Raw genomic sequence first — 26623 nt, 5'->3', positions numbered from 1 at the left:
AACAGTTCTGAAGGTTCAATAGAGTAAGTGCCATTTCGCAGGTGGAGAAATTAAGTCAGAATTGCTAAGCGACTTGTCGGCTTGTCCTAGGAAGGGAAGAAGGGTAGAAGGCTGTTTCTACTACACCCTGCACAATACTTGCCCAGCTAAGGTGCTTCTTTAACCACTAATAGACTTCACAGAAACAAAAACACCCCACACAGTGCAAGTATTCTTTCTCCTCTCTTAAAGCTGCCACATAATCTTTTAAAACTCAGGAATTAAAAAGCTGTCTTTTCAATAGACACCTGCACCACAAACAGCACAGCCTGGGACCAACGCTGAAGTTGATTCTGATACATTTGCAAAGGTGTGAGTTTTCACAGCGTTACTATCAAGAAGCAATAGCAATCCCTCATTAGCACCATGGGCTGTTTCTACCATGGCGACCAGTGAGGACCCCAGTTCTCAATCTGGTTCACAAAGAAAAAAACGTTTCCAGGGTTCTTGTCTCTATCTGTTGGTTAACTATACGTGTTTATTTACCTGTATATTTGTTTGCTCCACCTTGTTACAGATTTAAAATCGTGGTTCTTAAAAATATCTGACAGTTCTCCGTTATTCAAGTTGGTTTTTCAATGTGTAGATCTTACCTATTTCTAGCTTTGCTCCCCTGCCATCCCCACCTCACAGGTGTGCAAACACCTATAGTTCCAGAAATAAGTTTATAACATTCTTGGTATGGTCTAACTCAGAAAAACTGCACAAGGCAAAGGTAAATTCTACTTAATCACGTACATATTTCTTTCCTATTAGTACCTCTACCAAGCCAGTGGCAAGGAGTCAGGTTTATAGAGATGTCAGGTGGGCAGGCAGGGGGATGGGGGTGGGATGAAAGGCCCAAAGAAAGGGTGTCTCCTCCACCCCCCCTCCCCTCCTCTCCTGCCAAGTCTGTTTCCTTGGAATCCACTACTCCAGGCCTCAGTGACTCTGTCAAGCAAGAGTCATTGGTAAGAGCAAAGAGGCAAAGAAATGAACGTGTTTTAGCTTCACTCACGTAAGGGATGGTTTTTCAAGTGGGAGAACCCCTCTCTGAATTAACCAGTAGGACCCAGGTCTGCAGCATAAACAGTTTGTTTCCCAGATTCTGACCAGGGAGAACAGTCTCACTCCCTGATTCTCAGGGCAGCACTATGGGTGTCTCTTTAAGATCACTCAGTCCTGAAAGTGTTTTTCAGCTTAAAGTAGACTAGGAAAAGCACTCCCTCTTTTCTAAAGACATAGATGATTTTTTTTTTTTTTTAAGTTTTCGACAAGGAGACTTTCTCACTCTGAGTTGTGTTTCCCTGGTGAATAATAAGCTACCTGGCACTTTTCTTAATAAGAGAGCGTATTACCTGACCCAGAACAACATTTCTGGGATCTGAATCATAGCCCTCTCCTGCAAGCTGGCTGTCATTGTTAATACACATGTAAAATCACCCCAGGGTGAACCAGAACAACCCACTGGCCTCTGAAAAAGGATCAATTGTAACCTGATTTTTGAGACCCTCCCAAGTTCCCACATGGCCATAAAAACTATCCAAGTAACGAAAACAACAGGAAAAGCCATCTTATGTGGGTCCAGGTGTCATAATCCCCCAAGACGGGAGTGGGGTAAGACAGGCTTCAAAGGACTCTTGCATCATGGAAGATTCTAGATGATGAGGAGAGTCTAAATTATTATGTTCAGTGCTCAACAGAGCACCTAAAAAAACGGACTCCAGGGAAGGTTTTTACCCTTCATATTCAGGGGCACTAATAAAACATTCTGGCCATTGTTCCTTCATGGATTCCACAGTGTACTTCATTCAGGTCTCATTCGGTCTTTTTGAAATGCTTCCTCTTCTCTCTGTCTGTTAGTATGTGGTGACCCTAATTAGGCCCAGGCAGAAATAGATCTGGAACCCACCACATGTTAACACACCTAACTGCATTATTACAAAGATCCTCAGGGGTCCCAAACCCAGGTAACTCCAGACTCCCATTTCCATTTTCCACGTGTCCATTACAAGGGCTACTTGGCAATAGATCACACCAGATTTTCAACCAGAAAATCAATACAACGTGTAAAAAGTTCCATAGAAAATACACATCCAAGAAGCTCTAAGGGCAAAACGGACAATTCCATAAAAGGGAAAAACAACAACAACACAAATAGGACAGATTCCTTTTCATCTAAATGTCTTGCTGCTACCCAAAACAGCTCCCAGAATTCAAACCTACAAAGACTCCTCTCACCAGGCAGTCTACCATACACAGCTTAACCCCACCTCCCTTTCTGGCCTTCTTAGGAAGGCAACCTACTTCCTACCCCAACAAAATCCTTGCTCTTCCATTGTACGTATTTCCATGAGTGAAGGGTAAACTGTCTTCTAGCATAATAACCTCCCTGAAAAAAGAGACCCACTCTGTTGTTTATTCTATATCCCTGGTGTGCTAACTGCATCCTCGTGGACCATTTTAAATGACTCTAAACACAGGCTGATGAAGCAAGAGCATAAACAGGAGAACACAGGAAACCAATGTGTTTCAAACTTTTCTGTGACACACAGAAACGCATTGCCTAACACCTCCTAATACACTCACACACTCACACGTGTGTATACCTGAAGCAAGTGTCCAGAAACAATACCTACCCTTACCAAGTACAATGCTCTCTGATATTTTCTATTCTACTTCATTTTTTCTTAAATGATGGCCATGATCCACTGAAGTGATTTCCAACTAACCGATGGGACTCAGTTTGAATGGGAATTCAGTTTGAACTGCATCAAAACCTTACAGCTGCATTACACAAGCTACTAATGAACCCTTGAAAAAGCCAGCAGACAGCAGAGACACTGGTCAGCCACAAGAACCAGACACACCCAGGTAGGCAGTGTCCTTCCTCTGTCCAGCAGCCCAAGTTCAAGTATCTCCCAACTTCCCAGCTTTTCCCTAGTAACCCGAGGTGACTCTGTCATAGTTACACACACACACACACACACACACACACACACACACACACACACCCTCTCTCCTTCCTCTCTCTCTTCCTTCCAGCCTTAATCCCTGGCAGGTGCAGCCTCTGATGAAATGAGAAACCAGGGAAACCCCTGAAGCCAGGGTAGCCACTCATAGGCATGACAGTGAAAGCGGTGGACTCATTCTCCACACCACAGAAGCGCCTGACAAACGAGTCACAAAGTCATCTCAAGACCCAGATTGGGAAAGGAAAGGGAGAAACAGAGTAGACAAACCCGAGCAGCCGCGCCAGAGTGACCGGCCGAGGCCACCTCGTGAGACCTAGCGGCAGCCCGCCCAGTCCCCGGGAAGACAGGTGAGCGCGGGCCGGGGGCACGGGGTCGCAGGGGCCACCGGAGCCCTCGCCGCCCTTGGGGGATGGGAGGGAGGAGGGTCCGGGTTAGAGGACTCCTTCCCCGTCAGGACCCTCCCACTGCTCCTCCACCCCCAGAGGGCCCACGATCCTCGCACTCCGGCCCTTCCTCACCCATCCCGGAGCGTGCGCCACCCCTCCTGCGGGGAAGCAAGGGAGAGAGGAAGCAGAGAGTTAGGAGAGTGACGTCCCCTCCCCCCTCCACTCCATACCGCCTTCGCCGCCCTGGAATATCCTGCCGCGGGCCCCCACAGGCCCAGGGCCGCCTTCCCCCTACGCGGCCTCTCGCCCTGCGCCTGCGCGTCGGACCCAGCTACGTGGACGGCGATCTGAGAGTGCGCCCGCTCCTTGCGTGTGCCGGCGTGGGGGGAGGGACCTGCGCGGCCCCGCCCCCTCATCCTCCCCCTCCCTCCTCCCGCTCCCCCTCCCCCAGACACTGCCGCGGCCGCCGCAGGAGCCCGGAGCTCCAGCCGCCCAGCGACTCCCCTCCCCCTCCCCCAGCCCCGCCCCGCCCCAACCCGGGGCTCCAAGCCGGAGCTGAGTCTGCGCCTGGGGGTGAGTACGAGACCCTTCCCCAGCCCCCTCTCTTTTCTTTGAGGATCCCACCACCACCCAAAGAAAAACCCCGGTCTCAGCTGCGCGTCCCCTCCCTTCAACCTCCTGCGGGACCCAGAGGTGCCCGGGCCCGCGGGACCAGGGGTGCCGCGCGCTGCCTCCAACCCCGCACCGTCCTGAGCCTATCATGTGAGTGCTCCGACCCCTGCCGGGGGTCCAGAGGTACACCTACCTCTGTCCCCACCCCTCGAGAGATCTGAGGGGTGGGACCCCCGCCCCCGGCCCCCTAGCGCCACTCTTCTCCCACCTGCCCGGTCCAGGTGCGCGTCCCCTCCGTGGTTCCAGCAGCGCCCCATCAGCCGCCGCCGCTGTGGGGAATCTGCCGCCCCCGCCCCCGAGTTTTGAATTCCAGGGTCTCCAAGTCCAATGTCCTCGGTGTCTTTTATCTTTTCTCCTGCTCCAGGGGCCGAGTACCCCAGAAGCCGGCCCGGGGCAGGGATTCGGGCTTCGGCAAGGGCAGGGTTTGCGAGGCCGGCCGCTGCCCCCGGTCCGTCTGGGGACTGGTCAGAGGACTGGGGAGGCGACTGGCCCCGGGAGTGTGTCCTCTCCTTGCGCCCCATACAGTACAGTTCATTCATGAGCCGCCCGGGCCTGCGTTGGAGGGTGCGGTGGGGAAAGGATTCGGACTCGGAACCGGAGTGGGGCAAAGGCCCTGTTGGGGGGAGGGGGGGCGGTGTGCTTTGTCCCTCCTGGCCTGCTGGACCACCTAGGGAGGACAGTCCCAAAGCTTTGGCGCCTTCTTCCCCAGAAATGAAGGATGCTTGGGAAGTGGAGAGGAGAGGTCAGAGGGGCCGGCTGCCCTTGGGGCTCTGTGCTGCCTCCTGCCTGGGTCCCCTGGGTGGAGGTCTGGCCGCTCAGCACTCCACTTTCCTGGAGCGGGGGAGGGGGGCGCACAGGCGGGAGGGCCAGGACTTCTGTACCCAATACTACTCTCTAGCCTCTCCCTGGGTCTGCAGCAGCCCAGGAAGAGTAAGGCCACCCTAGCCCCTCCTGAGGAGGGGCCCCCAGACCTGCCTCCCAGGAACATGTGAGGAGGGGAGTGACAGTGTCTGTCAGGCTTTCAGCGGGGGGCTGGGGGGGTGGGGTGCTGGGAGCATGACTGTCCGCCAGGGTACCAGAGGGTCCAGGCCCTGGCATGCCCCAGGTGGCACATGCTGGGGCCTGCTGTTGGCTCACCCAGTTGGGTCTTGGCCTATGGGTGGGTGGGTAGGGATGTGTCAAGGCAGAAGGCAGGTGGTGAGTAGCTAACAATCCCCTTCTGGACATCCTACAAGTTCCCTCCAATTACAACAGTTTTGGAGACCTGGGTTCAAATTCCAGCTCCGCCGTTCTTTAGCTGTACGACCTTGACAAGTTACTTAACTTGTCTGAACCTTAGTGTCAGTTAAAGAGTATGTTTACTACCATCTCCTTACGAGATTACTCATGGGCATCAAACTAGATAGTACAGGTAAAGAGCCTGGCACCCTGCCTGTTAGTGGATCAATAAGAGCTCTCTTCCCTGAACTTCTGACCCATCCTGGCATCGCACCACCCTCCCGTGCCCCCACCTCCCAGCCTGCTACAGATGGATCAGTTTGTTTGAAGAGTTTGGAAACATTCTCTGCCACTCGGTGGCAGAGTCCTGAAAGCAGTGTAAGCCCTTAGGTCTAGACAAGAAGCCCATCCGGACTGAGGGGTTCTAGCATATTAAATTCTGTTTTATTTTGCTTTTTACCAGTTCTCCTTCATTAAACCAACCCCTTTTATTCCACACTTTATTGATAACAGTAGCTAATTTTTTTAGAATCCATTTGTACCTTGAACTGTGTTAAGAGCTTTACCTAAATCATCTTGTTTCATCTTCAAAACAACCACATGACTGAATTATTATCCCCATTTACAGACGAAGGAACTGAGGCCCAGGGTGGTGAGGTAGTGTCGCCAGGTCAGAAGCCAGATCTGTCTCATCCTAGAGCCTGTACTCTTAACCACTAGGTTCTGTTGCTGGTCCCCTACACCTGCCTCAGAACCTGAAATCACAAACCCAGGGTGGAAGGTCTGGGAGCTAGAAGCAAGAGGGAAGGCAAACAGGTAGAAATAGGATGTGGCATTTTCTCCAGAGCTGTAGGTGGCAACCCCCAGCCCCCAACCACCAGTATCCTGATGGAAGTGGCTCCTCTGTTGGCTGAGGCCGAAAAGTGCGGTGGTTAAAAGCATGGGCTTGAGCCAGGTTGCCTAGGTCCATACCCAGATCTATCACAGACTAGCTGTGTGCCACTGAACAGGTGATGTACACTCTCTGTACCTCAGTGTCCTCCTAGTGTTGTGATGGGGAGTAAACAAGATAACATTTGTAAAGCACTTAGAACAGTGCCTGGCACAAAATACGAGTTCAATAGGTATTTGATAAATGCATTCTTTTCCTACCACTTTTATCCTCATTTGTGGATGCATTTTTGACCATCTCTCTGAAGTTGGTAGGGATGGAGCATTAATATTTCTTTGTTACACATTGAAAGACTGAGGCCCAGATTACATAGTAACAGAACTAGCCTCCGTCTTCATCTCCTCCCAACAGACCACACTGCCTTCCTATGATCCCAAGCCCTAAATTAAATCTTCCCTAATAACTCTTTAAGAAAAAAACTTTTAATTTATAGCTCCCTCCCCACCCCACCCCCACCATGCAAACACTTCTTGATGATAAAGTAACCATCAGTTAGCTAGAAATAAAATCCTCCATCACTTTCCCTGCACACTTCCAGCTAAAGCCTCAGTGTCAGGCTAGAGAAATTCTGGGATACCACTGCTCAGGCAACCCTGTGGAGTGGATAAACTGCCCCTCTCTTCCCCAAACATTTTGCCTCAGTCTCTTCCCTTCTCTCATCTGCTCTCAGTGAAGGCTTTGAGAGCAGCTGCTCCGGGTGAAATTGAGCCCAGCAACCCCGCCTCCACAATTAAGAGCTTGGAGTACCCTGTCAGCAAGCTGAGCCACCAGCCCTGGCTCCACCCTTTCCTGCCCTGTGACCTCCCTGTGAGTGGCTTCTCCACTGGAGTCCCTGCTTCCTGCCCTGTCGAATGGGGAGTGTGCCCTGCCTTCCTGTTGGTGCAGGTGGGAAGAGCAGTGCAGTTGCAGAGGGGAGAGTGCTTTGTGACTGTAAAGAGGGAGGCAGCAGATGGTCCTGGTGACTTCAGTTACTAAGCACGTACCTGGACCCTCACCTACTCTACTGGGTCCCCTTATGTAGGAGCTCCCAGAATGTTCCACCTTCCTTGGAGTGGAGAGGATAGAATGGAAGGGGGATGCTGCTCCAGGGGTTTGTACCCATTACATTCTGGCCTGGTGGAGCCTTGGAGTTTTGGAGAGAAACAGGCAAGGAGTGGGTATGGGCTGGATCGATTTCTGGAGTGCATTAGAGTTGGGACTTAAGGGAGGGGGGACTTGTGTAGAGGCCCCCCAGTTACCACAGCAAGATACCTATACCTACCTTTAACCTTTCCTGGTGCACCTTATGTTTACATACCCAGGTTCCCAGACACACCCACATACACACCCCCACTTAGAGACCGATGACTCTCTTCATTTCCGTGGATTGCCATGTAGTCACCCAGCTCTCCACCTCCCACCCCCCCCACACACAGATACACATATCAACACAAGTTTACACACCTAAACACACACATTCTCACAGTGCTGTGGTGTTCTCTAGCCAGGGAACACGTAATGAGTGTTCATCGAAGCTTCTGTAGTCTGCAGAGTCCTGTTCTAGGCGCATCAGAAAAGCATCAAGGTGCCCTGAAAAGTGTTAAAGCTCTAGAAAGAAGTTGACCTAGGTTTGATCCCCAGGTCCCTTATTTTATGAGCAGTATGACTTCGGGAAACCTGCTTAACTTCTCTGAGCGTCTGAGCCCTCACCTTAAAATGACAATGACATCCAACTCTGGAGTGTCAATGATTAAATGAAAGATGTATATATTCTTGAAACAGTGGGCGCTCCATACATGGCACCTGCTACAATTACTAAGTTAATGGTTTTTTTTTTTAAGGCAACTTGGGCTGGAAAGGAAGAGGGAGGCATAACACACAGGGCAGTTATTCCCTTAGCCTTCCTAACCCAGGCTTTTCAGAGACTCCCTGGGACCAAGTGAGACACACAGACAACCCCAGCTTCCCTTCCATCTGAGAGCTAGTGCATCTTGCCCTGCAGTTGAAATGTTAGGAAGAGGCAGGGGAAGGTATGGGATTGGTGGGCAGGAGAAACCTTCCGAACCACCCCTGGGGGCTGGGGGACGCTTGCTTTCCAGAGTTGCAGTCACCGATTCTATGTTTGTTGTTCTCTCTCTTTGCCTGGTTTCCTTTCTTCCCTGGGGACCCCACGCACACACACCTACAAGGCAGAGCTTCAGTGTTGTCAGCAGAAGGGGCCCCCAGGGGCCCTCCAGTAGGATGGGGGTGGGGCCATGGTGCCACGGCCACACTTCTCCTCCGCCCCAGGAGCCTCCCCAGAACCGGGCTCAGCTCGGTCCCCAGGCACTTCCAGAATCCAGGCATCCAGGCTGGCTGCCCCTTTCCTCTTCCTCCCTACCCATCCACCAGACCGTAGAGGGCTGGACAACCAGACAGTGGCAGGGAACCAGGCCGGAGGACACTACCCTGGCTGCAGGGGGCTTGGGCCAGATGAGAGGCCCCCACCCACTCTCCCTTCCTTTGCCAATGGAGAAGCTCGCTGCAGGGCATGGCATTCCCAGCCTGCCCTGCTCCAGGGGCAGGAGCAGGGCACTCTGGGAGTTGTAGTCCTCACAACTCAGGTGCAAAGAAATTTGGAAAGAGGTGAGGAGGCTGGAGGGGGGGGAAGGTGTAGTTGCTGCCGTGGCCCAGGAAAAAGAATGAGGGTAAACAGGTGTAGCTGGGGCGAGTGAGGCAGGTCACACAAACCCAGAAGTCCTGCTTTTTTTTTTTTTTAATCTCTCAGAGATTACTTTTTTAAATAAATTTATTTATTTATTCTTGGCTGCATTGGGTTTTCGTTGCTGCAGCCTGCACGCAGGCTTCCTCTAGTTGTGGCGAGCGGGGGCTACTCTTCGTTGCAGTGCGTGTGCTTCTCATTGCAGCGGCTTCTCTTGTTGCAGAGCACAGGCTCTAGGCATGTGGACTTCAGTAGTTGTGGTGAGGGGGCTCAGTAGTTGTGGCTCGCGGGCTCTAGAGCGCAGGCTCGGTAGTTGTGGTGCACGGGCTTAGTTGCTCACAGCATGTGGAATGTTCCCGGACCAGGGCTCAAACCCATGTCCCCTGCATTGGCAGGAGGATTCTCAACCACTGCGCCACCCGGGAAGCCCCAGAAGTCCTGCTTTTTAATGGACTTCCCACTCTGACTCCATCCTCAGACCCCTACTCTGAGGACAGAGGGACAACTCTAAAGCTGAACATCTTATTTTGAAGCCAATTATATTGGGAAGATGATTAACAGAGTTGAAAACTGAACAAATGAAACCATGCCATTTTTCTAATAGGGGTAGAAAGAAAAGATCAGGATTAGGTAACTGGCTCCTGACCCATCCTCCTCTGGTCTAGAGACCCCTCCACTTAGACCTAAGAACCCTCCCCATCTTCCCTCAGGCTCAGCTCTGCCCCCTGCCTGAGACAGACAGAGACAGAGGCAGAGAGTTTGTGTTGGGAAAGAGAGAGAGGGAAGGGAGAGGCGATGTGTGTGTAGGGAGGTAAATGCTAGAGACTCACAGACAGCTTCCAGCTTAGAAAAACCAGTCTCCCTAGTCCAGACCTGAGCCAAGTTCTCTAGATCCAGGGTGGGGTTGCATCCCGAGAGCCAGTGAAGGTAAATCCATGTGACTCAACCCTCTCCTCCCCAGGCCCTTATCTCCAGAGGCCACAGCTTCCACCCACCCAGGCAGCCCGGGGATCTGCCCTCACTGTCCCCTGCCCACGCCCATCCTGCCGGAGCCATGAACAGAACCGTGAGGGGGACAGGGGCCGAGCCCAGCTGACTGCTCTGCCCTCTTCCCAGGAGGACCATGCGGCAGTAGCAGCCATGCTGCCCTTCCTGCTGGCCACACTGGGCACCACAGCCCTCAACAACAGCAATCCCAAGGACTACTGCTACAGTGCCCGCATCCGCAGCACCGTCCTGCAGGGCCTGCCGTTCGGGGGCGTCCCCACCGTGCTGGCTCTGGACTTCATGTGCTTCCTTGTGAGTGCCCACGTGCCACCCTCCACCCTTGGCACTCACACCCTGTACGTAGCTGGCCAACACCTGCAGCTCTAACCACTCTCCCACCTGCCCCTGGCTCCCCAGGCATGACTGCAGGAGGGAATGCCCATCACCCAGCCCAAGCCTAGCCTCTGACCATTCTCCCCAGCCAGAGTCATCCCTTTCTAAGACAAAAATTCTGCCCCTCTGCCCTGCCGTCCTGGCTAGTCCAGGGGGTGAACAGCCTCTCCTCCTGCCAACCACCCTCTCCTTCCTCAGGCACTGCTGTTCTTGTTCTCTATCCTCCGGAAGGTAGCCTGGGACTATGGGCGGCTGGCCTTGGTGACAGATGCAGACAGGTAAGGCTCCGGGACCCGCCGCTACCCCTGCACACAGGCTTGCGTGTGCACGCACATGCGCGCACAGCACACGTGCACCCACACATCTCGTCCACACTCCTCGGGGAGAGGAGGAGAGCCAGCCCGTTCTCATCCTCTTTGGTGGGGGGATGAAGAGGGACTGGTCCCAGAGTGGGCATGAGGGCCCACAGCTGGGCCTTTGTCCCTTGCCAGTCCCTGGAGACACACCCCTGCCCCCGCTAACCCTGTCTGTTCTCTGTCCCCAGGCGCCAGCGGCAGGAGAGGGACCGAGTGGAACAGGAATAGTATGTGGGGCAGCAGCCCCCTCATCCCCACTAAACCAGCTTTCCGTTTTCTTCTCTTTCATGCTTCTCTTCTCTTCCTGCCACGTTGTCGGTTTCTCTTTTCAGCTTTCTCCTCTGCAGGCTCATGTTCGGATTAACGCAGGTGGTGTGCTTTGCAGAGCAGGGGGCTCCCCAGCTTGTCTCTGCCGCACTCCCCCGTCTCTCCCTCTGGCCCCCAGCCTGGGAGAAATCCCTCCCCTTGTGCCCCATACACGCAGGCCTCAGCAGTCCTGGTTCGCTGGGGTGGGGGAGCCATCCTCCCGAGAACCCACAGTATAGTCGTCCTGTTGGTTGCAGAGACAAGATTGGGTGTCTCCGGTGGCTTCTCACCCCCTAACAGCTAGTTCTTCCTATTCCAGGGTTCCCTGCTCACCCCTTCTGGAGGCCTGGGAGGGGGGCTGCCAGAGAAGCTCTGAGTCTGGCCTTCTGTGTCCATCACCGTCTCTGTCTATAGGCCTGGCATTGGAGTTGCGGCAGCTGCTGGGGTCAGGGAACAGGGAGGGTGGAGGACACCCCCTCAGCCCCCCTCCCCCCCGGGCCTCCTAGGGCTCTCCTGGTCCAGCCTGTCCTTCACCACACCCCCTCCACTGCCCTGTGCCCGGTGTGGGATCTGCGCCCCCATCCCCCACTGGTCAGCTCCGGAACTGCAGGGCCAGCTCACATTCTTCCTTCAACCTCCACGGGGTGCTGATGAACACTACCCCCTCCCTTCACCCCCATGCCCTGCATCAGTGCCCCCCAGGTCCCCCGGGTCCCCTGAAGGGAAGGGGCGGGTTTAAGGGAGGCAGGGAGAGGGCAGTCACTCATCCCCGCTTCTGCCTCTGTGCTTTCTGTGCCTTGTCTGGACCCTGGAGCTCTGGAGTGGAAGCCCACCCACTTCACCTGGCTCCCCAGGGACTCGGACTCACCAGCTCTCTGATCTCTCATCTCCCCACCCCCAGTGTGGCCTCAGCTATGCACGGGGACAGTCATGACCGGTATGAGCGTCTCACGTCTGTCTCCAGCTCCGTCGACTTTGACCAAAGAGACAATGTGAGTGCCCTCCCCCCAACTTCTTATCACCCCTTCCTCCAGGGAAGGTGGGCTCAGCAGCCTGTAGCTTCCAGCGTTACGGAGTCAGGGGCCTATGGAGTGTGGCCTTTTCCTCAGCAAGGGTAATGCTTGTCCGAGAGCCACGGGGTAGCCCCTGAACCCAGAACTCCTGGCTCTGTCTTCTATGGCAGCCTCCAAACCAGCATAGGTTGAACATCTGTGATTTCTAAACGTCATTTGCCCCGATAGAGTTCTGTGCCTGCCTCCAGTGATCAATGCTAAGGACGACTGTTTCTTTAGATGTGGTTCTAGAAGTAACAATGAGCCTTCCAGGCCCACCTAGCAAAACACACAGTCCATTGTGCTGCTCAGAGGTGGCAGGCTGGCAGCCCCTGTCTGCCTGGGGCCAGCTGACCTGCTTGTAGGTTGGAGCTGAGGGGCAGGGGCCCCTGTAGACAAGGCATGTACTTGGTGATGCAAGGGGACCCCAGACCCCTTTCAGGTCAGACACCACACTCCTGCCTGGCCCTCTGTCATCCTGCCGGGGTCAGAACTCTAATCCTGGTCAGAACCTAATCCTCAGGCCCTAGGGTGGCACTGATCAGTCCAGCTTAGGCTGTGGGCCCTGGGGGCGGCAGCTCCTGTAGCCGCCGTAGCAGAAGCCCGTCAGCTTCCTGAGTTGGACTCACACTGGTAAGTGGCAAAGCGAAGCTATCACCCCTGCCAGCCAGCGGTGTCCAGATGATCCCCAGACTCAGGTGATGTTGGCAACAGGTGGCACAGTCCTGCATTTTAGCTGGAGGGCACCTCTCTCCCTCATCCCGGTAGGAAGTTGAGGGAGGGTCTCCCTGTCCAGCCCTGCCCCGCGTATCCCCACTCTGCCCTGAGTGGGGTCTCTGTCTGAAGACAAGCCTGGGGGCTTGAGAGCAGGACGTTGCAGCTCACGGTGACCCTGGGCTGGTCCCTCTGGGGCATCCTGGAAGGTAGGTGCAGGACCTTGGGCAGCGTAGCCCACCGCTCTGCTCTTGGCAGCCACGTCGCAAACTCGCCACGTTAGCTGCAGGCCTGAGGTCCCTTCCTAGAGCCCTGAACCCCACCCATCCCCACCCCGGCCCACACAACTGCAGGACTTTCTCCGGTTCTGCCGCCCCCTTGGGTGTTTGTGGGGATCTGCACTCTGGGCACGAGCGTCCGCCGATGACCCCCTTTGGCCTTGGTCCTTTTTCTTCTCTGAGGGCTGGCACCTTTCCTGTCCCCTTCTCTGGGGCTGAGCTAGTTTCTGTGGGGACTGTGGGAGCTGTGACAGGTGAGCCACAGCCTGCAGGTGGGTACGAGGTCGGGGTTGGCTGGAGGGCAGGCTTGAGGGGGAAGGGAGGCTCGGGCTGGTGGGGTGAGGACTCTAGCCTATAGCCCTCTGTCCCCACAGGGTTTCTGTTCCTGGCTGACAGCCATCTTCAGGATAAAGTAAGTGAACGGTCTTCAGGCTCTAAAGAAAGAAAGAAACAGAGAGAAACTTCAGACCTGTCATCTCCCTACAAAGTCCAGAGACCAGCAGCTTTGAGGGCCTTAGCGCTCCTAGCCAGCCCAGTACCCTCCTGCCTGCTCCAGGGAGCCAGGCCCCCGCTGCTCCTCCAAGCCGGCCTCGCTTTACCCCCTGACAGTCTCCTGTGCACCCGCCTGCCTGGGGTCCTGCTCTGCCCTCAGCTCTCCCCACCCCTGCCACCCCATGAGAGCAGGGGCTCACGCCGCCACCTCAGAGCCTCGGGCAGCTAGCGGGTGGGGGCATCAGGCAGGTTGGGAGCAGCCAGCCCGCAGCAGGCAGGAGCCAGTACCCCGCAGGCAGAGGTCAGGAGATGGAGCCAGAGTGTGGCAGGCAGGCAGTGAGCCCTGAGAGAGGCAGGAAGCGCGGACAGGTCAGCACCACCACCGCCCTCGGCCCTGGGCCCCTGGGGCCCCTCCCCAAGTCTAAAGGGCTTCGCCGGCACCCCTAAAGCACCACTGCTTCCCAGACCTCCCTCCTCCCTCCCGCCTCTGCCTCTTCCTGCCACCATCCTCGTCCTCCCTTTCCAGATTATCCTCTTACTTCCTTTTCTCCCCATTCCTCACTGTTCTTCCTCTCTGCAGTCTTCCTTCTTCTTTTCCTTCTTTCTTTCTCCCCTTCTTTTGCTTTCTTCCCCCCTCATCCCTCTCCTCCTCTATTTTCCCTTTCCCTCCCCTTCTCTCTGCATCCTTCCTTTTTCTCCCTCCCTTTCCCTCTCTCTCTTTCCTCCCTCCCCTCCCAGAACATGGGGGACCCAGAGCCCCCCCCTTTCAACCCCGTCCTGCTGCCAGACTGGCAGGGGCTAGGGCGGACGTGGGCTGGGATGGGCAAGGGCAGGTGAGCCGAGCGGCCCCTCTGTTGCCCTGGTCCTCACCGCATCCCTCTGTCTCCGGCGCCTGCAGGGATGACGAGATCCGGGATAAATGTGGTGGCGATGCTGTGCACTACCTGTCCTTCCAGCGACATATCATTGGGCTGCTGGTGGTCGTGGGCGTCCTCTCCGTAGGCATCGTGCTGCCCGTCAACTTCTCAGGGGACCTGCTGGGTCAGCGAGGGCCAGGATGGGCAGGGCGGGGAGAGGAGGGGGCAGGAGGGGATGTGCCCTGACCTCACCGTCGTCCTCGCCCTCCTCCCACCCCCCAGAGAACAATGCCTACAGCTTCGGGAGAACCACCATTGCCAACTTGAAATCAGGGTAAGGGTGGGAAGCTGGTCAGTGAGGCCTGAGTCTGCGGCCAGGGTCTGGGTGGGAACAGGGAGGAGAGGAAAAAGGGAGTGTTCAGGGGAGAGATGCTGAGGCTGCAGAGATGGCTGTGGGTCCCTGAGGGCTTAGGATGGAAACAGAAGGAGCAGATCCCAGGGATGGCCAGATAAAGAAGAGCCGTGTGCAACCCTGGGCCAAGGAGGGCTGATTGGTGATGGTTGGAGGGCAGTATAGCCAGCAGGTAGGGCATGAAGAGATGACTTCTTGGGGACGTTTCAGTTGGAATGGAACAATCTTGGGGTCTAGAGGATGTGGGGTGTGGGGCCCGCCTTGGGAGGGCGTCAGAAGTGCTCTAGGGGCCCTGTACCAGGGTTTAATTAACAGCGGGAGGTTGCGGGTGTCTGAGAGTGTTCCCAACCCCCGTGGCTCCATGTACCCCTCTGCCCTCCAGGAACAACCTGCTCTGGCTGCACACCTCCTTCGCCTTCCTGTACCTGCTGCTCACCGTCTACAGCATGCGCAGACACACCTCCAAGATGCGCTACAAGGAGGACGACCTGGTGAGTGGAGCAGAGCCCAGGTCCGCGCCCAAGCCCAGCCCCTCCCCTTCCCTCCAGGCCTCTCCTGCCCGAGTCCTAAGGGGTATCGGCTGGCTGGCTCCGGGTGAGGCCAGCTGGCTTTGAATCCTGGCTCAGCAGCTCAGGATTCCTCCGCCCCCACCATCCTGCCAGTTAAGTTACCTCTCCCAGCCTCAGTTTCCTCATCTGTGAAATGAGAGAACAGTCCCTCTCCCGAGGTAGGTGGGGGTGAGGTGAGGCTGTAAGGCACCGGGGCAGGAAATACCTGCGGTGGGTATTACGGGAGTGATTGTCTCTCTCTTTCAATATTCACTCCCCAAACCAGTACTGAATGCCCACTGCATGCCACCCACTGTGCTGGGGCCTCACAGCCTGAGGATCTGAGAGTAGAACCTCCTCTTCCCACTGTGTAACCCCTCAGGGAGCAAGGGGCCTGGGGCTCTCACTCTGTTCACTGCCTGATTTCTATTAGAAACACTCCCCCTGCTTTCCCTGGGCCTGGCTTCTCCCAAGGCCTCCTCCTACTCCTGTCTGCTCCTCTCTGCTCACCTGTTCCCCACCCCTCCCTGCATTCTCCCGGATCGGAGCCTCAGGAAGGCCAACCTGCCCCGTCTCACCCCAGGTGAAGCGGACTCTCTTCATCAACGGAATCTCCAAATATGCAGAGTCAGAGAAGATCAAGAAGCATTTTGAGTGAGCAGCTCCTCCACTCCCACCCCTAGGACCTGTGGACCCTTCTTTGCTTTCCATCTCCAAGGGCATCCTCACACGCCTCTCTCTCGGGAGGGTCAGGGGCTGCAGTGAGGGGTGGAGGTTAGGCTAAGGAAGAATTCTCTGACTCCAGGACGGTCTAGCACTTGGACTAGACTTCAGAGCCCTCAAAGAGCAGGAGAAATACTTGAAAAATGAGTCCCCTGGGCCTCTCCTCCTGGCTTGAACGGGGTCATGGAGTGTCGACCCCAGGTCCACGGGCCCTTGGGGGTGTGTGGCTGTCTCAGAACTGTGCGTGGCATTCCAGAGCTTGTGTGCAGACCAGCAGGGAGAAGCTCCTCGGCTTTCAGTGGATCCTCAAGGAGCCCAGGAGAGCCTGGACTGCATGTTCTCCGAGACGCTCTTTAGCTGGAAGTCTGTCTTAGTGAGGGGTGGATATACACCTCCAGGTGGCCAGAACAGTGTACAGGATTAGGAATCCTATCACACATCCATCTGTCCATTCAGCAGACATTCTCAGGTGCTGTTGAGGTCCCTGTGATGGCCTGGGGACTATGAAAATGAGTACGAGGCCATCCAGCTCTCGGGGCATCCGTTGATCCGGTACACTGTTTATGGTACACTTACTGTGTGCTTCATCCCAGGAAGACAAAGAAGAGCCGGGCTTGATCGGTGGGGAGCTCACTGTCCAAGTTGTCTGTTTCAGGGGTCAGTGGGTGATTTTGTTTAGGAAACAGTCTGATTAAAATTAACGGTCAGCCTATGAGCAGGGGTTGGGGAGACGGCAATCCTGACTGGAGTTTTTAGGGTCGGTACAGTGAGCATTACGGAACAGCCTTTTCATTGACCCGTTCATTCCACAGCACAGTGGATATTTACTGAGCACCTACTATGTGCAGGCTGTTGGCCCAGGCCTGGGTCCGTGGTGCTGAGCAGGACGCAGCCCTTGTCCTCGTGGAGCCCCTGGCTAGCTGTCAGCATCAGGCAGGGTCTGGGGTCCAGGTCTGCAGTCTGTCTGGGTTGGAGGACTGACCCAGCACAATCAGGGGTTATCCTGTGTACAAAATCAGGGAACCTGTGTGGTGGGGATTAGGGGATTAGAGATTAGTCAGGTGAAAATGAGGGCTCAGCCTGCCACAGGGCTAAAGGCCCTTCCGAAGAGGAACCCTAAAATGGTTTGAGCAATAGCAGTGTCTGGGGAAAGGTCTGGAGCCTCCTGGGAAGTGCTTTTCAAGGACCCCATCCCAGATTTAAGTTTCCAGATTCTCGTGGGTTTGGTCCATCCTGTTACTTTAGAACCATGTCTCCTGAATCTTTAACACTTGGTATTTCCTCTTTAAAAATTAAAAAAAAGAAAGAAAAAGACAGGGACTCAGTTTAGATTAGGGATTAGGATCAAGGAGCCCTGTGTGATCAGGATGAAAAAGGAAGCGCTCCTCCACTTAGCCTGCAAGCATCACTCGAGCCCTGCCAGGTACCAGGCACTGAGAGTCTATCTGGTCAGTCTTAGGTCAAGGTGGGGTCAATCTCGGGTCAGGATTTCAGGGTCAGTATTGGGTCTGGGTTATGGATCAGTTTGGGTCAGGGTGAAGGATCAGTCTCCGGCCAGGGTTAGAGGTCAATCTCAGGTCAGGTTTCAGGATCAACCTCTGGTCGGTCTTGGGCCAGAGATCATTCTGTAGCCCAGGGTTGTGGATTGGTTGGGGTCAGCTGATGGTCAAGGTTAAGTATTGGACTGTAATCAGGTCTTCTAGGAGCAGGGTTAGGAGAACAACCATGCTAGAAACAGTTTCTCTCAACTTAAAGTTCACAGCCCCAGACAAGAATCAGACCACAGCCGTGGTGTCCCCAGCACCCCGTAGGTATACATGCCCCCGCCTATGTGCGTACACTCCCCCCACTCAGATAAGCATGAGGAATTTCGAAGCTTTATTCTCGGGAACTGTCATTTTTGCAGACTCAGAAAGAGGGAGCTTGCGTTGGGGCTGTGTGTCTTGAAGGTGATGGGGTCACAGGGGAAAGTTGGGGGTGGGTGGGCAGGGTCCCTGCAGAGGATGATGGTGGACTGTGTTTCAGGGAGGCCTACCCCAACTGCACGGTTCTGGAAGCCCGCCCATGTTACAACGTGGCTCGCCTGATGTTCCTTGATGCAGAGAGGTAATGGGGCCGGGGCGGGGGCAACACCCGAGGGCCCCCTGCCCTTTGTGGAGGGCATCTTGGCTGCCACTCAGGAACCTGGCTCCCCTTCCAGGTGTTTCCCGGGACATTTGATTTTCCACGCCTCGTGGCATGCAGGATCTTAGTTCCCCAACCAGAGATCGAACCTGTGTCCCCTGCAGTGGAAGTGCAGAGTCTTAACCACTGGATGGCCAGGGAATTCCCAAGGGGCGTTTGATTTTAATTCACCCCCTGGAGTGCCTGTCAGTTCAGCTCTGGAAAGAGCAAGGCCTGGAGGTTAGAGGAAAGGGGCCCACTGTCCCCACCCTATTTGAGGACATACCCTTCCTCAGCTACAGTGTGGGAAACTTAGGCCAGACTGTAGGAAGCACTTCTGCCCCTCAAGGGATGGTGGAGAGACACTGGGCTGGGGACACGTCTGAACTATGCATCCTAAACAAACCAAAAGAGTAAGGGGGCCCCTGTCCTTGGGGAGTGGACTGCGTGACCCCCGAGCTGGGCTACTACCCATCCTCCAGCCAGACCCAGTTGGGCAGTAGGTGACCGGGCACCTGGGTCCCACAGGAAGAAGGCCGAGCGGGGAAAGCTTTACTTCACAAACCTCCAAAGCAAGGACAACGTCCCCACCATGATCAACCCCAAGCCCTGCGGCCACCTCTGCTGCTGTGTGGTGCAAGGCTGCGAGCAGGTACGGGGTATCCTGGCCTCAGCTCAGGCCTCAGGGCCCCGAAACTCCTGATGGGCGAGGGGGGAGTTGGAAGGTCCCGGGGAGACAGGTCACAGTGAAGGTGGATGCACCCCACGGTGGGGCCCATCCCACATCCCCAGGAGCACGCACACGCACACGCACGCACGCCTTGCACATAAATACCCCAAGGTGAAGAGACTCCCAGAGGAAGCAAAGCTGGGGTGCGGACCGCAAGCAGGTCCCCATCTGTTCCTGGAAGCCCTAGTCCCATTGTTGGGCTTGCCCCCTATCCCTACAGTGACCACGTTTTCAAACCCCAAATCAGAAGAGGACAGCTTGCTGTATTTACTAGCTCTGTGGCTTTAGGCAAGTTTCTGGACTGCTCCGTGCCTCAGTTTCCTCGTCTGTAGGACAGAGCTACTTGTCCCCACCTCCCAGTGTAGTTGTGAGGATACGCGAGTGGACGGAGAGCTTAAAGCAGTGCCTGGGCTGCAGTCAGCTCTGGGCAGTGCCCGCTGGGGACTGCAGGGACCGGCGGCTCTGACCAGGGCCCTGCCTCACCCGACCTGGCAGGTGGAGGCCATTGAGTACTACACGAAGCTGGAGCAGAAGCTGAAGGAGGACTACAAGCGGGAGAAGGAGAAAGTGAACGAGAAGCCTCTCGGCATGGCTTTCGTCACCTTCCACAATGAGACCATCACCGCCATGTGAGCTCCACCCACCCGCCCCGGCCCCTAGGGACTAGCCAGGGCTCCAGGTCCCAGGTAACCATGCCCCCCTCCCCCAGCATCCTGAAGGACTTCAACGTGTGTAAGTGCCAGGGCTGCGCCTGCCGCGGGGAGCCCCGCTCCTCCTCCTGCAGCGAGTCCCTGCACATCTCCAACTGGACCGTGTCTTACGCCCCTGACCCCCAGAACATCTACTGGTGAGCAAAGGGGGATTGCGGGGTGGCTTCCTGGGGCCGGCGTGGGCTCCAGTGGGGAGAGGGAGGCCCTAGGTGTCGCTGGGGAAGGATCAGGCGTCCAGCCCTGGAGTGACGCCTCCGGACCTTCCCAGGGAGCACCTCTCCATCCGTGGCTTCATCTGGTGGCTGCGCTGCCTGGTCATCAATGTCGTCCTTTTCATCCTCCTCTTCTTCCTCACCACCCCGGCCATCATCATCACCACCATGGACAAGTTCAATGTCACCAAGCCCGTGGAGTACCTCAATGTAAGGCCCACACCCCGACCCTCCACACTGTGTCCCCAGACGCAGATACCAGGCCCCAAATCCCTCCTGGCAGCGGCAGGCGGGGGTGGACCACATGCCCTCCAGTCCAGCTCCTGTTCCGCTTTTCTAGCCCAGCCCCGCTAAGAAGGTCCCACACGACCATGGGCTGCAAACCCCTCTGTGCACTTCCCTTGGGCTCCCTGCCAGCTTCCCCCTAGGAGAGCCCTCCCTTGGGTTTACATACGCCTAGAGGGGCTCTGAGGGAAGAGAGAGCCTGGGTCCATTCCAAACTGATCATGTGACCTTGAACAAGGTCCTTCTCCAAATCCCTCGGTCTCTCCAACCAAAGAGTGAAGGGTCAGACCAGACCAGACCCTTGGCTTCCAAACTTGGATTCTGATGGCCTTCATCAAAAGGAATCTTACATGAAACCCAATGTAGGAAAGCGAGGTCGCTCAGATGGCGATGGGTGTGGGGGCATTTCTGCTGCTCTCCCCTCGCCTCTTTTGCAAACCTCCTTGGAACCTCAAAGTTCATGAGAAGGCACTTTGAAAATCATTGAGTGTTGATAGCATAATCGATAAGCCCCAGGCTGCCTGGGTTCAAATCCCCCCCACCCACTGCTTACTAGCTAATTTATTGACTCTCATTTTGCTTCAGTTTACTCATCTGTAAAATGGGGTAATATCATTCACGTAAGAATCAATACATGAAAAGTACAGGATCAGTAGGTGTTCAGAGATGCTAACTACTAATATCATTCATGCTGGGATTGTACATATGGCCCTGGCCCCCAGATGTTCTGACATGAGGTCCTGAGCGCTGGGGGGCCCAGGGCTCACTGGGGGAGGGGGCAGGTAAGCAAAGCAAGCTGGGCCCACTAGACTGCCCCCACCTGACACATTCTGCCCCCCTCTGCCCTTTGCAGAACCCCATCATCACCCAGTTCTTCCCCACCCTGCTGTTGTGGTGCTTCTCGGCCCTGCTCCCCACCATCGTCTACTACTCTGCCTTCTTTGAAGCCCACTGGACACGGTGAGACACCCCCTACACACACACCACGCCTCACTGCGGTCCTCCTGGGCGCACACCCTCTGCCCTCAGGCTCCCTGCTCTGGGCAGTCCCAGAACTGGCAAGGGAGGGATGGTGACCAGCATCCTCACCTGGGGAAGCCCCCCTCCTTCCCTCCTGGGACATCATACGAGCTGGGGGAGCAGGCATGGGGGCTGGCTCATCTGACCTCTGCCCCCCCATGTCCCCCACCCCAGCTCCGGGGAGAACAGGACCACCATGCACAAGTGCTACACCTTCCTCATCTTCATGGTGCTGCTGCTGCCCTCGCTGGGACTGAGCAGGTGAGTTTCGGAGGAGGGGATGGGAGCTGGGGTCCGGGATTGCCCGAGGGGGATGGGGAGCTCAGGCTCCCCCCTCCTCTACAGAGCCGGGGGGGGGGCATGTCTGGGGGGATCCCCAGAGCTTGTGGCTGGGCCTCCCCCTCCCCTGGTGTTCTGGGCCATTCCAGCTGCCCCACACCTCCCCCTCCTCTCCTCCCCTCTCCTCTCCTCCCCTTCCCTTCCCTCTCCTCTCCAGCCTGGACCTCTTCTTCCGCTGGCTCTTTGACAAGAAATTCTTAGCTGAGGCAGCTATTCGGTTTGAGTGAGTGACCGGGGTCCCCAGGGAAGGAGACCAGATGGTGGGGGTGGCTGTTCCCCCATGGGATGGTGCAACAAAGCTCCCACGCCTGCAGCGGGGAGGAGGAGGGGGCTTATGTCACAGTCAGGGCCATCCCAAAGGTTGCCCCACGGGCTGTCTTGGGTGTATACAGGGACGTCCCGGGGCCTGTGTTGGGAACCTCTCTGGATTCTGAGGTCACCCCTGAGGTGTATTTGGGGCTTTGGGGCCCACACTTGGGGGGTTTCTATGGTGGGCTTTGGGGCTTGTATCCTGGGACTAACCATGGGAGTCGAGCTTCACCCGGGTGGTTTGGAGAGGTCTATGGTGGGATCTTGGTTGTACTGTGGGAGTGACATGGGGGTTCCTGGAGGTATCCCTGAAGGTCTCTGGAGGCACACCTTTGAGTATCTATGGAAGGCTCTCGGGCTCACACCTAAGAGTGCCTATGGGGGACTCTGGGGCTCACACTTTGGGCTGTTTCTGGGGCACAAGTTCTGGGAACACCTCTGAAGTCTCGGGCTGTCATCCAGTTGTGCCTCTGCAGTTCTCTGGGAATCGCACCTTCCCCGGGAATCCCCTGTGAGGGGGTCTTGGGGGACACGAACCTTGGCTGTTTTTGTGGGCACCAGCTCTAGGGGTCTTGCTCTAGGCCATCTGTGGTAACCTTGGGCTCACACTTGGGGTGTCATGGGTACTGACAAAGGCCCCTGGGCTTCCCCCTCTGAAGATCTCTGGGGTAGGTTCTCTGGAGCTTCAGTTCTGGAGGGGTCCGAGGCTCACACTCCGGAAGTGACTCTGGGTTAAGGTCTAAGGCAGGGAGCCTTCTGGGTATTGCTGGGGGTCTTTGGGGTCACGGGGGGGTGGGGGGAGCCTCCGGCATCACACCCTGGACACTGGTGGCCTTAGGGGTCTCAAGCACTCTCTCCGGGGGTCTTTATGGGGCACAAGTTCTAGGGGTGCCTCTGGGCTCACTCACGCTGAAGGGGTCTGGGGCTTACTTTGGAGGCATCTGTGGACCCTCTGGCGCCTGCCTCTGGGGTTCACACTCGGGGCACTGGGACACAGGTGCTTTGAGGGCTGACCTGAAAGGTCCATGTGGAAGAAGGCACGTTGGGGGTGCTGGCACGCTGGCAGTGGGCAGGGGGCCACCGGGTCCCCCAAGGGTGCAGAGCTGGAGCACCCGGTGCCCGCAGGTGCGTGTTCCTGCCGGACAACGGCGCGTTCTTCGTGAACTACGTCATTGCCTCAGCCTTTATCGGCAACGCCATGGACCTGCTGCGCATCCCGGGCCTGCTCATGTATATGATCCGGCTCTGCCTGGCGCGCTCGGCCGCCGAGAGGCGCAACGTGAAGCGGGTAGGGCCACCCGGGGCAGCCGCGGTCCGCACAGCGCCCCCTAGTGGGCCCAACCAGAGACAGTGACCGCCGTGCTAGAGTGTGGGGGCGCCCGGGGTGCTGAGACTTGGACAGCGAGTTCCGTGGCCCTGGGTTACCCTCTTCCCGTCTGGGGCCTCAGTTTTCCCATGTGTACAGTGACAGGTTGACACAGCTAACCCTGTAGGCCCCCGCCAGTTCTGACAGTCTAGTGTTCTGTGATGGGGGTTGGGGGAGGTCTGGGTCTAGACCTAGGGTCCCTCTGCCCTAACCCCACACGAGGGCTCTGGGCATCCCATTCCCAAGCCCACCAACCTGCCAGCCCCTCCTGCCTCGAAGGCCCCTCCTAATGCCCCATCACTGCGCCCACCCTGACCTCCGTCTCAGCCACAGACCCTCTCTCCATCGGCTTTGCCCTGCCCTGCCCTGGACATTGGGTGCCTTTTCCCCCCCGACTTCTTTCCTGGCCCCCTCCCACTTCCCACCTGCCCTGAGCCCCTGCAGAGCGCCCCGCCGCTCCCGAGCTACCCTCCCTCCCATCTCGCCCCCTGCCCTGAGCCCCTGCAGGCCGCTCCCGAGCTACCCTCCCGCCCGTCTCCCCCCCAGCATCAGGCCTACGAGTTCCAGTTTGGCGCAGCCTACGCTTGGATGATGTGCGTCTTCACGGTGGTCATGACCTACAGTATCACCTGCCCCATCATCGTGCCCTTCGGTAGGCACCGCCGCGCCGGGACCTGGGCCCTGCTCGGGGGGACCCAGGACCTCTCCCGCTCCACTCTAGCAAGGCAGGCCACCCGAGTGGACAGGGCCCTGGCTGGGAGACCGGCCCCTCGGGCCTCCCGCCCGGTCCCTGGCTCAGTCTGGGGCTCGGCCAGGGGGGAGGAGGGGAAAAGCCATCTCAGCTCAGGCTGGAATCAGCTGGTGTGCTGGGCCCCTGGGCCAAGTCTCCCCAACACAGCCATGTTTGCTCACACCAGTGCCTTCACTCGGGTGGATATACTTGGACACACATCGCACGCCCACTGAGGTGTACGTACACACACACAGTCCTACACAGAATCCATGGGCACACTTGTACACAGCCCCGTAAACTCAGGAAAGACCTTTGGGTTTCAGCGTGGTCCTTACTACTCATGGAAATACCCTGCTGTAGCTGTACCATGTGACCTGGGCAAGTCCCTCTTCCTTCTGAAGAAATTTAGCAAAGTTTCTCTTCACCCCAATTATCACCCCCACTGGTGGCCTCTCCTTTCCCCCCACTAACATCCTAACCCCTCACCACCCTCCCTGGTTACTGAAGGCTTCAGACTCCCAAACTAACTACCTTGTCCTCATTTGAAATTTCCCATCCCCTCAACCTCCAGGAAAATGGAACTCGCCACCTAATTTATACTCATCTGTTTAAGGGCAGAGATAGGAAGAACGCTATGGGTTTTAAGAGGATGCTTGCTGACCCAGACAAATGGATTTCTAATAGTAGAATTCCTAGGGAGGGGCTGCAGAGTGAAGGGGTTGAAGCAGTGGAAGCTGAGGTTCTGTGGTCCTGCGAGGGGCTTGGGGCTCTATTCTCTACTGGGCCTGGGGCAGAAGAAGGGGGACCAGCCCTTCAGTGACCTCAAAAGTCCCAGGACAACCCGTGACAGACACACAAGGGTCCGGCAGCTCGAGGTCAGGGCCCATGTGGCTTCCCCCAGGGCTCATGTACATGCTGCTGAAGCACCTGGTAGACAGGTACAACCTCTACTACGCCTACCTGCCGGCCAAGCTGGACAAGAAGATCCACTCAGGGGCTGTGAACCAGGTGGTTGCTGCACCCATCCTGTGCCTCTTCTGGCTCCTCTTCTTCTCCACCATGCGTACGGGTGAGGGCCGCCGCCCACCCTCGGGGACCGGTGTGGGCGGTGGGCAGAGGAGACTCCCGCCAGCGTCGAGGCAGAGCAGGCCACGGGAGGCCACGAGGGCCGGGGGTCACAGGCCCGGGGCCTGGGAGAGGCCCCAGCATATGCGAGTGTGGGAGTGCGTTCAGAGGGGGCAGAAGCCCGTGGGACGGGGACCCGGAGGAGAGGTAACGGCCCTTTCTCTGCCCGCCCCGACACCAGGGTTTCTAGCCCCCACGTCCATGTTCACATTCGTGGTCCTGGTCATCACCATTGTCATCTGTCTCTGCCACGTCTGCTTCGGACACTTCAAATACCTCAGTGCCCACAACTACAAGGTGTGGGGCAAGGGGGGCAGGGAGGTGGCCGAGGGCAGAGTCTCAGCAGGGTGGGGTTGGGGGATTGGGAGCTGAGGGCAGGGATGCCAAGAGAGAGTAGGGTCGTGATTATGGCTGAGGGCCAGGGCATTCCCCCCATTGCTTGACTCGTTCTGGGCCCCTCAAGATTGAGCACACGGAGACAGATACCGTGGACCCCAGAAGCAATGGACGGCCCCCCAGTGCTGCCGCTGTCCCCAAATCTGCGGTGAGTGCCCTGCTCCGTGGCCAAGTGCGGGGAAGAGCCTCTGGTGGAGATCCAGCCCCAAAGCAGGGTGTGCCGTTAGTCATCCGGAAAGGGAAGCCTGTTCCAGACCCCGGGCCGGGAGGGATCTGGCTTCAGCAGCTGGGGGCTGCCCCACCCCGCCCTAGGAAGAGGGTGACCGCCCCTCCCCTCTCAGGCCATGAGGTCCCCCCTCACCCCTTCCCCACGAGGGGCAGCTGTCGACCCTCACCCCCACCCTTCTCCCCCTTCAGAAATACATCGCTCAGGTGCTGCAGGACCCAGAAGTTGACGGGGATGGGGATGGGGGTCCTGGGAGCTCAGGGGACGAGCCCCCGTCATCCTCATCCCAAGATGAGGACCTGCTGATGCCGCCTGACGGCCTCACGGACACAGACTTCCAGTCTTGTGAGGACAGCCTCATAGAGAATGAGATTCACCAGTAAGGGGAGGGAGGGCCCTGGAGGCCACGCCCTGCCCCCACCCACCCCGCCCCCCCACGGACACTAAAACGCTAATAATTTATTAGATCTAAAGCCCCTTCCTTCCCCATCCCCTGCTTTCATTAAGGTATTTAAACCTGGGGATTTCACCGCTCTCCCCCACCATGGAGGGAGGGAGGGAACCCCCCCAACGTCAGTGAGGAGAGCCCCGAGCCGGCCCCGGGGCAAAGAGGGGTGTGGACAGGGTTCCCCCCAGATCAGTGCCCCCCTGGGCTAGTAGTATGATCAGGAAAGGGTTAATAAGAGCCAAGGGGGATACTGGCTGGAGACCTGCTGGGGGCAGGTGGATCGGGGCTGCCCCCCCAGTTCTTACCTCCCTCCCCCCACCAAGTCCCCCTGGAATCTTGCACTCCAGGGAAGTACAGCCTCCAGCCCCTAAGGGGTTGCATGAGAGGGGAGGGGGTGCGGAGCGGGAGGAAGAGTCAGGCCCCAAGCCAGGGGGGGTGACCTGGGGGTGGGGGGTGGGCGTGGCTGACACTGGAAAATGGGGTTTTGCACTGTTGTTTTTTTTTTTTTTCCTTTAAAATAAAAATGGAAAGAAAAACTCCAA

General features: G+C 56.8%; 2 protein-coding genes across 6 annotated transcripts in view; one reads left to right on the top strand and one right to left on the bottom strand.

Annotated features, from left to right (window-relative positions):
* The window catches only part of MRPL14 (mitochondrial ribosomal protein L14), an 11887-nt gene extending 8140 nt beyond the window's left edge, over nt 1-3747 (bottom strand). Inside the window, exon 1 of one of the 3 annotated variants that reach the window (XM_019949938.3) lies at nt 3610-3747. The gene's annotated coding sequence lies outside the window, so the exon portion shown is untranslated. The remainder of the gene's footprint in view (nt 1-3609) is intronic. The other 2 variants (XM_019949935.3, XM_019949936.3) reach the window with 2 other exon arrangements.
* On the top strand, nt 3127-26623 carry TMEM63B (transmembrane protein 63B). Of its 3 annotated transcripts, none has more exons than XM_033864160.2 (25): nt 3127-3340; nt 3996-4141; nt 10018-10200; nt 10480-10559; nt 10826-10864; nt 11845-11935; nt 13362-13399; nt 14378-14520; nt 14619-14670; nt 15131-15239; nt 15880-15950; nt 18045-18125; nt 18711-18834; nt 19408-19541; nt 19622-19759; nt 19891-20044; nt 20973-21079; nt 21314-21400; nt 21636-21701; nt 22913-23075; nt 23700-23805; nt 24788-24955; nt 25193-25308; nt 25475-25555; nt 25825-26623. In XM_033864160.2, exons 3-25 carry the CDS (start codon nt 10042-10044, stop codon nt 26014-26016), a joined length of 2499 nt encoding a protein of 832 aa, XP_033720051.1. In that variant the 5' UTR covers nt 3127-3340; nt 3996-4141; nt 10018-10041; the 3' UTR covers nt 26017-26623. The 3 variants fall into 3 exon arrangements, with proteins under 3 accessions (XP_033720051.1, XP_033720049.1, XP_033720050.1); XM_033864158.2 differs by lacking the exon at nt 3996-4141 and adding an exon at nt 3831-3952; XM_033864159.2 differs by lacking the exon at nt 3996-4141.

The sequence above is a fragment of the Tursiops truncatus genome, chromosome 10 (assembly GCF_011762595.2).
Source record: "Tursiops truncatus isolate mTurTru1 chromosome 10, mTurTru1.mat.Y, whole genome shotgun sequence".
NCBI lineage: Eukaryota > Metazoa > Chordata > Mammalia > Artiodactyla > Delphinidae > Tursiops > Tursiops truncatus.
The sequence above is the reverse complement of the archived record's forward strand: the minus strand, read 5'-3'. Positions and strand labels throughout refer to the sequence as shown.

Coding starts and splice junctions, on each gene's coding strand:
- TMEM63B (XM_033864159.2), top strand. CDS start 10,042: ATGCTGCCCTTCCTGCTGGCCACACTGGGCACCACAGCCCTCAACAAC. Junction 10,560..10,825: donor TTGGTGACAGATGCAGACAG/GTAAGGCTCCGG, acceptor CTCTGTCCCCAG/GCGCCAGCGGCAGGAGAGGG. Junction 18,835..19,407: donor TGGTGCAAGGCTGCGAGCAG/GTACGGGGTATC, acceptor CCGACCTGGCAG/GTGGAGGCCATTGAGTACTA.